At 38.9% G+C, this 14,257-nt stretch overlaps 1 protein-coding gene across 3 annotated transcripts in view; it reads right to left on the bottom strand.

Annotated features, from left to right (window-relative positions):
* Nucleotides 1-14,257, bottom strand: part of GABRG2 (gamma-aminobutyric acid type A receptor subunit gamma2) — a 90,606-nt gene that overhangs the window by 59,769 nt on the left and 16,580 nt on the right. Inside the window, exons 1-2 of one of the 3 annotated variants that reach the window (XM_054976265.1) lie at nucleotides 6,734-6,750; nucleotides 2,434-2,582 (exon numbers count right to left, since the gene is read on the bottom strand). In XM_054976265.1, the coding sequence (XP_054832240.1) occupies nucleotides 2,434-2,582; nucleotides 6,734-6,744 (160 nt within the window). In that variant the 5' untranslated portion in view covers nucleotides 6,745-6,750. Of the gene's footprint in view, nucleotides 1-2,433; nucleotides 2,588-6,733; nucleotides 6,751-14,257 lie in introns of those variants that run through there. The other 2 variants (XM_054976263.1, XM_054976264.1) reach the window with 2 other exon arrangements.

The raw sequence follows: 14,257 nt of genomic DNA, 5'->3' as shown, positions 1-14,257 counted from the left end.
TTGCGAACACGCAGTTCGTGGGACTCACATTTTTCATGAACTTTGGTCCATTTGGGCTGGTTCATCAGTCTATGGTTCGTGAATCCAGACATCCTGGCACCAATCTATCAATTTCCTAGGCTACAGAATGGATGTTTGCAGACCTTATGCTGCCCTTGGAACACACCAATCCTAGCCCTCAAAACCTTGATAGGCAGCTCTGGCTGCCAACCAGAGAGCTCCCATTCTTTATGTGAGCAAAGAGCAAGAATAAATTCCCTATGCAATGGAGGCAGCCCTGGGAACACACCAGTTCTAGCCCTTAAAAACTTGATAGGCAGCTCTGGCTGCTAACTAGAGAGCTCCCATTCTTCTCTATGCGACCAAGGAGCAAGAATTAATTCCCTAGGCAAGGGCTGGGAAGGTTTCTGTGTGGTGAGTGAGGGGGCTCTTCCCCCAGCCTTTTCTGTTTGATTTTGCTTCATTGCAACTTTTTGGTGCTGTAAGCCAATGCAAGTCAATTGGCATTTGCGACTCCTAGTATCTACTGCAAATTTCCTGGGGATGGCTGCTTTAGGGATCTGTAACTTGGACCTCTGAAATGCAATCTTGGCCAAACCTGGAGGGTGGCTGGAGGAGAGCCTCCTGAAGCCTCACTGTGAGTTTGGCAACTCTGAGTGCAAAGGGGGCAGTCCTAGGGCCCCAAAAAGTGACAGACTATGGACCAACAAACCGGTCCATGAACAGGGCGGGTCTGTGAAAAGTTCGTGGTCCGTGGTCTGTGAAACATGATGGACCACGAGCTGATGGTCCGTGGGGTTTTTCCAGTCCATGCCAACCTCTAGTTGCTAGAGATAGGTAGGGTTAATTGGCAAGGACCCTGAGGAATCTAAGGATGACAGGCTGTTTCCAGCCCAGCCCATCACTGACTTGTGAGACCAAGTGGGTTGGGGGAGGAGGCTCTCTTGATTCTGAGCAGCATTAACCACATCCTAGTTGCTGAAGCAGCACATGGAGAAAGGACGATGAGGCCTAACTGATTTCTGCACTGTTGTACATGCAGGCTAGAATAAGCAAATCTGGAGTTAATGGTGTCCCAGTTTACAACCATGGTGAGTTTGCTCACAATGCTTGCTGGTTGCCGGTTAGCACCAATCCTCACTAAATATTTTAATATATACACATTGTCTTGTGTTTCATTCTGGGTAGAAGGTGCAATACCTAGGGTTACCAACATGTAGGTGTGGCCTGGAGATCTCCTGGAATTACAACTAATTTCCAGACTACAAAGATCAGTTCCACTAGGATAAATGGCTGCATTAGAGGGTGAACTTCATGGCATTATATCCCACTGAGGTCCTTTCCCTCCCCAACCCTCTCCTCACCAGACTCCTCCCCTAAATTGGCAGCTGTTACCTAATCCTATCTTCCCTTCACCAGCTCCTGCGCCCATTTCCTTAGTACTGCGTACCTCATTGCTGCCCTAGACTCGTAAATAACAACTTTCTTCTGTTTTCTGTCATTTGGAATGACCTAAGATTGCCTTCTGCCCACACACTAGCTCAGCTTGTTGTGAACGTGCTAGAATGCTCACTAGGCCTATTGATACTACCAGGGCGAACACTACTAATCAGCACCTGTTCAAGTCAAACACAACTACTTTCATGCATATCAGTTTAGGTAAAACAACTCATTTCTTTTTATCAAGATTTCATATTCTTGGTTTTCCCTGACATTTTGTATTATTTTAATATGCTGCTAAACTCTGTTGGTGACACAGGTCATCTTTCACAAAGAAACCTAGAAAATAATCCAGTTAAGCCACAGTACTGAAGGATTCACAGTACAACCCTATGCAGAGTTTACTCCAGTCTAAACCCAGTCTAATATTATATTAAAGTAGTATTGTACAATTATGAAATGGGCCCTTTGCTGTTGACTTCAGTTCCCACTTCACCATAGATTTCTCAACATGCAAATCAGGTTGGATCCGAAGATGTGCAAGTGGAAGACTCTGATTCTCACAGAAGGGGAGAGGTTCCTAATCTTTCTGAATTCTTCACTCAAGCTGCAGCCTTCTAGACTGCATACAATACTGTTCCCAAGAGTCTTGACCCTTAGAGGCAACATTTTGTTAGCAAGGAGGTGGGAAAGGTGCATTTCAGAAAAGAGCTCTACTCATGTTTCTTTGTTTCAAAATCAAAGAAAGTGACCCAGTTTGTAATGCATTTTTAAAAAATGATTTTTAAAAATATATTAGTTAGAAGCCAAAAATGTATTTGTTTCAGAAAGCTCAATTTACACAGTTTTGAATATAAATCAGTCAATTGTATGGCCCATGTTGCATTTTATTTATATTCATTACTTCCGTTGCATTGTCCAGTAAGTAAAATAATTTTCAGTTTCTTTCTCCCTTACACTACATGATGGTTAAAAAAATGAAATAGCACTCACCTCCTATATCTGGCCTTAGCTTGTTGTCATACCCCTCCAGCAGGCCATTTAAAATTAGTGTAACATCACTCTCATGGACTTTGGAAGACAAAACCCATGTTTTGTTTGTTGGGTAATCTTCATAGTCATCATCACTTTTTTGGCTAGAACTGTTTGAAAAAGAAAAAGGAGAGAACTCTGGAGACACATAACAGCAATTATATTCATTGACAGCTCCATTAGACACCATGAGGAGTGGATAACTCCCTTTTAAATAATGATAGTTCTGTACTAAACACTGAGATGGTTTTAGTGAAAGGAATGGCAGAGGGGATATCATTTATTGACTGATGTTTACAGCTCAATTTTAGTGAATTTCCAAGGTGGTAGAACAGGCACATTTTTTCCTCTTCTGTCCTAATATTCAGTAAGATTTTAAGAATAGCTATTTCTTTTGCTGGTTCATATTAAAGATTTCAGAGGGGCGGGGAAGGCATCAGTGTGTATGAGTAGAATTATGCACTATACAGTCCCTGCCTTAGAAATTTACCGTACAGTTAAATAATCTCTATATTTACACATAAATGTCCTGCTGTAGAAAAACAAATAGAGTAACCTTAACTTATTGGCTGTGCAGTATACAAGTTCTGTATTAAATATGAGGTTGGTTCCATTCTAAGTTTCTCTTTCTGAAGAATGGACCTTTCCTGCCTTCCCTCTCCCACTGCAGCTCACTGATCTCCACAAAGTGCTGATCCTGGGGGCTAAAGAACCCTTCAGAAAAGCTGAGGGGGGTCCGCAGCATGAATGAGGAAATCAATGGAAATTGCCAATTTAGTCTGGATCCGAACCATAATTTCAATGTCCATATTTGACATGTGTGTATTTCTGATGATATTGCATGCACACCGTGCTTTGCCTTCTATTCTGTCTACTTTGGTATTTTTTAAAAAAAAATCTTATGTAAGCAATGATTCGCAAAAACATTACATGTGAAAGTGACAGGATAAGCTCACCAAATGTGGACTTGACTACATCAAGTAATTTACAGTCTTAAATCATCAGCCCTTACTCATATTATCTCAAAACTAAATCAACATAAATTATGTTTCTATGCCATGTCGGCCTCCCACCTTTGGGGTGGGGGGGTTCTCCCCACCATTGCACTTGGTTAATTTATTTCATTATTGTTTTGTATATTGATTTTAGTATTGTTGTTTTCCTGTTTTTATTGATTTTAAACTGTTCACCGCCCAGAGCCCCTGAGGATGGGCGGTATATAAATTGAAATATAAATATAAATAAAATAAACAATGTGTGACAAGGTAAAAAGAAAAAGGATATTTGAAAATCTCTATGTTGATGTGGTTAGTAGGTAGCTATCATCTATACATTTACTTGAGCTGGGACCAAACAAACAAAAGTTCGTACAGCTCCATAAAGAAACAACACTATAGGTCTGGCAAGTCGCAAATAGAACGCTCCATTAAACTATGCCTGGCATCCTCAGAGAAAATACATGTTCCACAATTTTGTTTAACCATTTAGAAAATTTTTATTAGGTGAGAATATTAATATACAACTTTCAAATAGCATCTCATTATCCTTTCCCCCACCCTTTCCCTCCCCCCCTTTTCCAAGACTTCCAACAGCTTTCCAACCCTATAGCCTAATCTATTCCCAATCTGTCCCCTTTTTCTGTAACTCCTTATCTCATGTTTACTTTTTTATTCAACTAAGCCCTATCTATTAACTTCAAAAATATTGTTATAAACTTAAAATCTATTATCTATTACTTTATATGAACTCCTCATATATTTAAATTTAAACTAACAAACAGTCGGATAAAATATCTACTTTAGTAATTCTAACAATATCTATTAACTCTAAGTCCACTTACATTTGGGCTAACAATTAGCTAATACTTCACTTCATATGGTAAAGACTCTATCTCTTCTAATAACAAATCCATTCTAATAATTTTCAAATTGCCATAATTCCCCCTTTACGTCCCACTTCTTTTCTAAATATGTTTTCAATCTTCCCCAGTCCGTAAAAAATTCCCCTGGATTCTGATCTCTCAGCTTCCTTGTCATTTTACAATTTTGTTTAACCCATAGCACCTTGGGTTAAGCTACATTTAAGGAGAAAGGGTGGGAGGGGGGAGTGGATAAAGAGAGGCTGCTTAATCACACTTGCCAAACTGTTTTTCACCCATGAATGAAAGGTAAACGATAGAGTTGGGACAGTGTATCTTTCTCTTCACACGTACAAAAGCAGCTTTAGGAGTTTTATTCTGAGATGAAAAATGACAGCACGGGAAAAGGCTAAGCAACTTCTTTCCATGCTCCTTTCTCCCACTCAGACAGTTTACCCCAGGCTTGAAGTTAACAGAACACATGGGGAAAAAATCATGGAACACCATGTGAGCTGTAGCTGGAGCTCAAAAAAACGCTACCTGGCATGCAGTTATTTCATGAGGAGTTCAAAGGAAGCTCTGCATAGACAGGTATGATAAGATCATCACCTTGCTGTCCTGCATAATATAGTGCACTGAAAAAGCTGGCATTCTGAGTTAAAAATGGTGTGTCATTAAAAATTGCTTAGCAACTCTCATACAACGAGACCTATCTCTGAGACATCTCTTCATTGCCTTTTTGGCATTTAGCTCTCATGTTTCCCCCAGCTACCATCACTCAGGACTTTGCAACCACAGCAGAGCATATAATTGAGCCTTTCTTCTTTTATTGACTATCAAAAAGCAGGTTTTTAATTGGCATTGTGCTACATAGTATACTGCTATGTACATGCAAAGAGGGCACAGATAATTAAACCAGTGAGGTAAGCAGGTTTATGAAGCCGTTTGCAATTTCAACAAACTAATTGCATTTCAAAGGGACAAATTTCACACAGTGTCTGAAGCTCCCGTCCTCATATCAGGTAACGTCTTTGAACATAGTTGGACAGAATTTGATATTTGCACTCAGTAAGAAATGTTCAGAAAAATCATTTTAATTTGCCAGGTGCTTAAGCTTTCCTAGAAATTGTGTATTAACCTCCTTCGGACAGGAATTACCAAAGTCATATGCAATCTAAAACCAAGGTTACAATAGAAATAAAAGCAATTATTAAAAGGAAAATACAACATACAACGCAAAGATGGCTGCAACTTTATAGTAAGTTTCCTCACAGCTCCACATAGGAAAAGGGAACAAAATGAAATCCTCTAAACAGAAAGGCAATCAATAATTATGTGAGTAATTACATAAATGAAAAATATTTGTATTCATAAAAATTGTATTCATTAAAACATGCATATCACAGTAATTGATGCATGCATCACCAGACCATCCAATATAATTTCATAATAAATAATAGAATTAACAATATATAAACAATGAATGAGAAAAAGGATAAATGCCAACATTTATACATTGAAATCAACAATAACAATAGGTAACAATAGAACATGGATATCAACATTTGTATTAAAAAGATGAGGACCTGGGTATGGCTTGTTTCAATACTGGTTGTAACAAAATGAGAACATGAATTTATGCCTCCAAAATGTGACAAGGAAAAAAGAAGAGAATAACCATGTGTCCTGTTATCGGTCTTAACCATCTTATAGCAGCAAAGACACACAAAAAAGCAATTATTAAATACAGCAGATTCAATAGAATTGTGATGTCAGTGACTCTTGCCAATAATAATTCGGTATCTGCTGTATAGCAACCACTATGAGAAAAAACTTTCTTCCAACCTCTAAGTGCCACACAAGAGGCTACTGTTGTATGCAAATTGGCAGTGCAATCTATAACTAGAAAGTAGAATAATCTAAAAATAAATCACATTTTAGCTCACATATTTTAAAAACTAAATTAAGCTAAAATCTGACATTTTGAAAGTCTGGGGATCAGTAAACAAGCATGCTTAATTCTAAACGGGATTATTCCCAATAGAACTACATGGTCTTATACGAAGTATTCCTACTTCTGGATATTTTGGGTTAAATTTTGAAATTGTTCTCAAACACTTAAACACACAGAAAACCTAATACTTGCAATAAAATAAACCGGGACCCTCCACTATTATGTAATAAATTAAGCTTACAGTAAAAATCTTGTTCTCATAGCATAATCTTTTGTCTGGTTGTAGTATTTAATTTGGGACAAAAGGTGTAATCCTAACCATAGTAAGTCCTCAACAGAATTTATTTTTGAATAAATGTGTTTAGGATTGGTTCAACATTAACTCCCTTGCAAGCTTATTGTCAAACAAGAGAATTTTAATGTAGAATCAGAGAATCCCAATGTCAAACCAGAGAATCATAGAAACATAGAGCTGGAAGATATCCTGAGAGTCATCTAAACCAGCCCCTTGCACAGTGCAGGAAATTCATAGCTATTTCCTCCCTTCACCTCTCCAGTGACCCCTGCTCTATGCCCAGAGGAAGGCAAAAAACCTCAGGATCCTAGGCCAATCTAGACTAGAGGAAAATTCCTTCCTGACCCCAAAGTGGTGATTGGCATTACACTGGGCATGTAAGAAAGGGCCATGTGATCTCTAAGGAGAATCTCTTTACTGAACAATGGAGGAAGCTAGGTCAGGCTGCAGAGTTTAAGGAGTAGCTGATGGTAGCAGCTTGAAGGGGCTCTTTTGGAGCTCTGGTGGGGGAAGGGGCAGGATGGGATGGAAATCCATTCTGCCTGCCTCCTCCCCCTCCCTGCTCGCCTTGTGCCATTCTCCTGCCATGGTGTGGTGCTCAGCTTGGCTCCATTCTCAGGGTCGCCTTGTCACTTGCTGCCTGTGACTCCCTGCTCCAGCCAAATAATCTGGCCCCACAGAGTCCAGGTGCCGGATCAAATCTAAGGTTTGTCGGTGGGAACTGGGAAAGCCAGATTTAGCTAGATCAGCATAAATCCAGCTTTCCCCTCCAGTTCTTGGACCTATAATTGCACACCCCTAGTGAAGATGGCTGTAGGATTGAGGCTCCAATGCTGCACTTCAGGTTGAAAGCTGGAAGCAACGGGGTATCATTGGGACCAAATTGGCCCCAAACATAGCAAAAATGCTGTTTTGGGGGGCAATTTTGCCCTCACTGAGACCCTGTCTCTTCCATTTTTTAACTGGAAATGACATCATTGGGGTTTCTGGGGAGCACGTGCAAGGAGCCTTGATTAGGACCTCACAGCTGCTTTGCAACCCCCCCCCCCCGATCCCCCCATTTAGAATATACAAATCAGGCCAAAGTTCAACAGATTTTGTCAAAACCAGGGATCATTCTCTTTCAAACAATGTCAACAAGATCCCCTTGATAGTACAAGTGAGCCCTCCCTCTTGCCCGAAGGTGGTCTCTCCCTCTTGCTTTTCCACAGGAGCTGGTAAGCAAGGTTATACACTCTTTCAGCATGAGAATTTGTGGCTGATAGCCTACTTTCAGTGAATTTGTCCTAATGCTTTTAAGCAAAGAAGTTCCAAAGGTGCTTATACAAATATCTTTAATTTATTTGCAAGCACACAACATGTACCAATCCCTTGCAGGCTCTTCCACAAGGAATTCTAAAGCAGCTTTAAGGAACTTCCCAGTCATAGTTCCTCCCCAGTACGGTGAACTTTTCCTAGAAGAAATTGCTGGCTGGCCCAGAATGGTGTAGAGGCAGCAACTAATTTTCTGGTTCAATCCACCACAATTTATCTCAACATAATATCAGTGAAATAGCAGGAAAAAATGAACATTGTTCTTGGACTCATTTGCCATTGGATCTTCTGTAATGCTTTGTTAGATAAGCTCAAGCTTCTGTATGTATTGCATCAACCTTGTATCAACTCTGGAATATTGAGACTTTAACTGATCATATATACACAGTGAATGTCCTTAACCCTTCCCTTATTATGCTCCTTGATTTCTTATATTCTGGTTCCTTAATTGTTTCTAAACATAAAGTCTTTGTCCTTTCAGAAGGGCAGAATTTCACTAATATTATTTCACTAATATTATTTTCACCATATCTATATGTAATTATACCAACTTGCTGCCTATAGACTTCAATGTTACATGGCATTCAAAAACAGCAAGTAAAACAATCAAGTTCCAGTTGTAGAACTATGGCAAGTCTCTGTATCTTGGTTAGCAATTCCACCAAATTTTGAAAATAGAGAAGCCCCTTGTTTTTAAATTATGACTCTATATGAAATTTAAGTTGGCATGTTCCAAGCTTATGTGTGCTCTGCAAGGATCAAATGTGCTTCTAATACCCAAATTAAGCAATGAGACAGGGCCAAGCTACAAGTGATGAATGACACTTGAACGGCAAGTGGATTGAGTGGAGGGCAAGTGAACAGGGAGAAATACACTTGCCGTTCAAGTGTCATTCGTCACTTGTAGCTTGGCCCTCAGTCAACAAAAGGGAAAAACTCTAATAGGCTAAACAGAGGTGATATAGAAAGCATTTTTGTTCTTAAGAGTAGTGCTTTAATTCTCTCCCAAGATACTATCAATGATGACATTCTAGATAATCTAGATTGCAAAAGGAAGCTATAGAGCATTTCTTACTAATGCTAAATGACCCAAAGACTTTCAATTATATTTTTTAAACAGATGTTTTATAAGTTTTGTTTACAGTGTTTATCATATTCCCATCTGCAAAAGGTCCTTCCTTTTGATGTTTAGCATTCTGCTGCAAAATTGGGCATTCTTGCTGCCCAAGTGCTCGCCCAAGTACAAGAAGACAGAATAATTACCTGAACCCCCACCCTCTCCCAAACAGACCTATGTTTTTTTCCTTCAGTTTTCTTTTTGCTGTGAGGACAGGCAGGATTGTTTTTGAAAGGGCAGAGTAGGCCAATGGCTTGCAGGAGGCTTGACTTAAGCTTTATATCGAGAATTTGTTTTTTGTTTTTAAATTATGTTTTGGTGCATGCTGGATGGGGTGGGGTGGGGTGTTGCAGTAGGATGAGAAACCTGAAAACTAGATTGGTCTATCTGTAGATGGGAACTGTGAAGGGGTTGAAGTTTCATTGAGGTACATATTTGTCATTTGATTCAGAAAAAGAGAACCCCCCCCCCAAAGAAGACTATGGAAACAATCCTAAACAGGTCTACTTAGATGTAAGACCCATTTTTTCAATAGTGTCTTGGTGGATACTTGGGGGGGCTTGAAGTCATTTGTAAACCTGAAGAGAAAAGTAGATTTTCCTCAGAGTGACCAACTGTTCATGTGTCCTGAAGGGGTGAGGGAGACAGATCAGTTCCCAGGTCCCACTCATGTGCATATTCCTCCTTCCTTCCAAAGGAATTAATTCGGTGGTATAACATAAGGGTTCCCTCCCCTTGTGAACTGATTGGTAGGTCCTGCCAGCCCAGTGCCTGCCTGCTGTTGCCATTGCATAGTAAGAAATGAAATGAAACACAGAAGCTTTGGGGTGAGAAGGAGCTGTTATAACTTGGTTTCCTAGATTTGGTTCATTGTTCCAGAAGCCACTTTCTGGCTCGTTTTGCACACCTCTAATACAATCCCTCTCTTTCATTCTTTATTGGAGTGTACATCAATAACCTGTTGACATAACTTTTAGGTTGTGATTTTGTTCATAGTTTATGGATGCTCAAGTATTGGCCTCAATGTTACAAAATATATATTCAGCCCAGGGTACCACATTGCTCTTTGAGAGTCGGTCAACGTATGAACCATCCTGTTCCCCAAGTCTGTAAGAGGGACATCATAGGGCTCAGTAGAGTTCTCTTCCTCCTTCTAACCACACAGTTTTCAAAAAAACACATAAGCATATATGATTGACACTGACAGATTATAATTTACAATGACAGCCAGGTGCATGCCTCCACATACTCCATATACCACGCTGCCTGAGACTGATCATTTTCATCTTCTACTGTCTGTACTTTATGGGTTTAATATAGTCTCTGAGATATACATTGACACCTGTTTATGTAAATTTGTATTTATTGATTGGTTTTATCTGTTTTAATATGCATTTTAAATCTGTATTTAAATGCTTGTTGTGAGCCACCCTGAGCCTGTGTGCGGGGAGGGCAAGATATAAATCTAATAATAAACATGAACATAAACCGATCTGCCAGGATATACTGACCCATTTGTCACTCCCTACTCAAGAGTCTCAGGCGACAAGATATTCCTGACCATTATTTGATGATGCTAACAATGATAAGAAGTTTCAAGCAAACAGATAAGACACTCTGTAAGACAGTCCCATCTTTGTCAAAGGCATTTGGTTTTGCATAAATTTTAACATATGGGCTATAGTAAATTGTATGTGCCTGTTTAATTTACAGTTTACATCATTAAAGATGTAGTTACAACTTGTACTCTTGCTTAACAGAGCAGAATGTGCATGGGTGGATTATGGAGGATTTTTCCCTCTTGTTACAAGGTTCATCTGACACTACAAAAAGGATTAATGGCACATTATATGGCATTGTGCCTTCTGAGTGAGAAGTACGCCTTACAAATGTAGACAAGAGTTTATATGATATTTACTACTTATATTTTTGCTGATATTGAAGGGTTATAGAATTCATCAGAAAAGGTGTTAATAGTCATATGCAAACATATCCCTTTTGCCATCTCAAAGGGAGAGATCAGTTTTCCTGGATCTTGGCACTAATATATTTGGAGGTATTTTAGTGAATTACACCATCTAAACCAATTGAGATCAATCAACTTAGAAAGGTAGCTATGTTTAGGACTGCACTATTCTGATTTGTTCTGTAACTACTGAAACACTTTCTTTCAACAAATATATGCAGTGTAAGGAAAGAACATTCCTTCTTTTTCCTCCCTCCACCCATCTTCTTGAGGAAGAACTCTATAATATGTTTGCCTAGTCTTCATTAAAACTAGCACTAAAACACACATATGCACTCACTTGCATGTGCACACGCATATACACATAACACTGGTCAGCATGATTTTTGTTAGGCTGAATGCACTTTGCAAATTTACAGTCTGGTTAGTTAAGATACTTGCAAGCTGTCCAGTCCACTCCTTTTCTCTAGAGTCCCTTATCAATTACATCTCTGCTGCCTCTGCATATTTAGCTACTACCCATGCAATTTTGTCTCCACACTTTTTTGCTTTGTAGTTTTTACATACTCCCAACCCACTTGGTTTCTTCTGATCTTGCATTGTTAACTGTTCAATACTACAAATAAAGGAATCACAAAAATCAGACAATCGAAGTAAATTCTTTGGGTTATTGGTTATCAGTCCATTAAAGGACAGAAAATGATAGTTCTGGTTCCATCTTTTCTCTCAATGCTTGCCAAATCTTCTGCAAAAGGCTGAATGCAGCAAAAATATCAATTCATTCATTCATTTATTTTAGTCCACTCTCCCCACAAGCAAGCTCAGAGCGGATTTATATCAGAAGTTTAAAACAATTTAAAACATTGGTAGCAACCATAAAATACAGCATTTAAACATAAACAAGGCAGCTCATATTTGCACCCTACATAGGTCTATATAAATAATGAGGATAGTCACTTAGTTCCTTCCGAGAATAAAACTACAATCCAAGTTACAATCTGGCATGGGGAGGTGATAGAAAAGGAAGAGAATTATGTGCTGCCTTTTCCTTGAATGCATTCCTCTTATTAGGAAATGAGGGGTCACCCAAGAAGCCTTTATGTTGCCAACAGCTTTACACTAGGACCAAGCCTAACATGGTCAAAATTGCCATGTAGTTATTTCAGTTCAGTTGATATGTTGGAATGACAACTGTTTAGGTCTGGGATGGGCATGTTCTCCAGCCAACATGTCTGAGGAGTGGGGAATTGAAGCAAAGATAGAATGGCTAGGGAAGATTCAGAATTACACAGAGTGAGTCTGCTACCCCAGACAAAGGAAGTTTGCTATCCCTGAAGTAGGCTGTTGTCACAACAATTTTGTCAGACACCCAACTTTGATAAACTCTCATTTCAGTGGATATCTTAAGCTGTCAAAAGATCTGTTACCATCAATTACGTATTTCCAGTATTGGTGTTAGTGATTATTTTCATACTTAAGTTTTTCCGTCTAAACAGTGGCTGTTTCATGACCTCTTTCCCAGGCTGTCTCTCAGAATTACCAGGGAATTTTCATTCCCTATAGGCTTTCTCCTATAGAAAAGGACTTTTGAAAATGTGACAATTACTCTTTACAGTTAGTTGTTTAACATCCTTTATCCTATTTAGCTGACATTCCCAATGAAGATAAGAACATTTTAAAAAATATATTAAAATATAAAAGCAATAACCTAGAAAAACCAGCATTCGAGCAATGATAAAAGCAGGAAATGCAGCATAAAAAAATTCAACACCCATCCTGCCTAACCTCAGGGATAGGATTGGAAGGCATACATCACAGTAACCTTACTTAAACTATACAACTCTAGAGGTTGGTCAATCCCAGGATGGGAGATCACTTGGGAAACCCATTTATACCTTCTATGATGAAAGGTGGAATAGCAAATAAAGGTAAGTACCAATCATGGCCCTAGGAAGAGCCATTCTGCAATCAGGATAGCACCATCAAGAAAGCCCTATCTTCAGTCACCACCACCTAATCTCTGAATGTGGAGGCCATGGAGCAAGACCTCTGAAACGGATCTTAACATACGGGTAAGTACATGGAGGAAGACTTTGGATAACTTACGAATTCTTTATTAATTTTTCAAACCCACAATACAGGATAGATTAAAAATTAAGCCATGTGCTTTATGATGTCATACACAAACATTATCAAAGGAAAACAGTCAGAACCAAAATTAGTTGTTCTTTTCATTTTACTCTTTTCTTTTATCCAGGTACCTTTTTCAGCAGAAATTTCTTTTACCCTTTGAGTAACTAAGCTGGTACTTTTCAGTAACAAAACTGCCTTAACTGGCCTCACAAGTTGTTAGTAGCAGCAAAAACTACAATAGGCTCCTAAAGGAAGGGGTTGAAAAATACTTAATGATTAAAAAAAATAGGTGAAAGAAAGTAAGGAAAAATGACATACTCAAAGACCTGAGTGATTATTCTGTTGTACTATTGAGGTGAACCAACAGGAGCAATAACAGCAAAGTAATATATTTTAGAAAGGACATCAGCAAAACAAAATCAAAGAATCTAAATAATATCATTTACAACTTTACAAAATGCAAGCAATTAAAATCAGTCAAAAACTGAAGATGTAAAATGAATCCATGCCTCAAGTTCTCTGCATAAAAGGTACAAACAACTAACCTCATAACTAGTGGCAAAAATCAATCTTTATTATTATTTCTGTATATTTTTTGTTGTGTAAAGTGCTTTACAATACTTAATTTAATCACTAACAACAAAAGTCAGACTGTGACAATGTTCCCAGTTTAGATGAGGAACAGCAGAGCTAAGAGAGACAGCCAGCTTATGTCAGTTACTCACACCATTATAGGACAGGGACCCAGTCTTTTAGATTCCATTAGACAAACCCTCTATTCTTCAACCACCCCAGACAAGCACCAATTTTCCTAGTCTTCCCTTCTCCAAAGCAGCCATTTTTACACCAGGAAACTTTTTCCCTAGAGTCATAGGACCCACCTGGAACAATAGCCATGCAGGTTGGGAGGATGCAAGGGGAGGAAGGAGGCAAAATTGTGCTTCTGTCATTGGAGCTCCATTCACAGAAGGGGCAGGAGGCATGATTGCTGGGAAGGGAAATTCAGGAATGTTGGGGATGCTTGTGGAGACCTCACATGGTTCTTGCAATGGATCTAATCCAAAGTTTTTTTGCTTCTACAATGTGTACTAATGTGCTGCTCTGCAGACAATTGTAGCTGATTATGTAGTAGTCTGTTGTTCTTAAGG

This window comes from Eublepharis macularius, chromosome 4 (genome assembly GCF_028583425.1).
Source record: "Eublepharis macularius isolate TG4126 chromosome 4, MPM_Emac_v1.0, whole genome shotgun sequence".
Classification (NCBI taxonomy): domain Eukaryota; kingdom Metazoa; phylum Chordata; class Lepidosauria; order Squamata; family Eublepharidae; genus Eublepharis; species Eublepharis macularius.
Note: the sequence above shows the minus strand (reverse complement) of the source record. Positions and strands in the feature narration are given on the sequence as shown.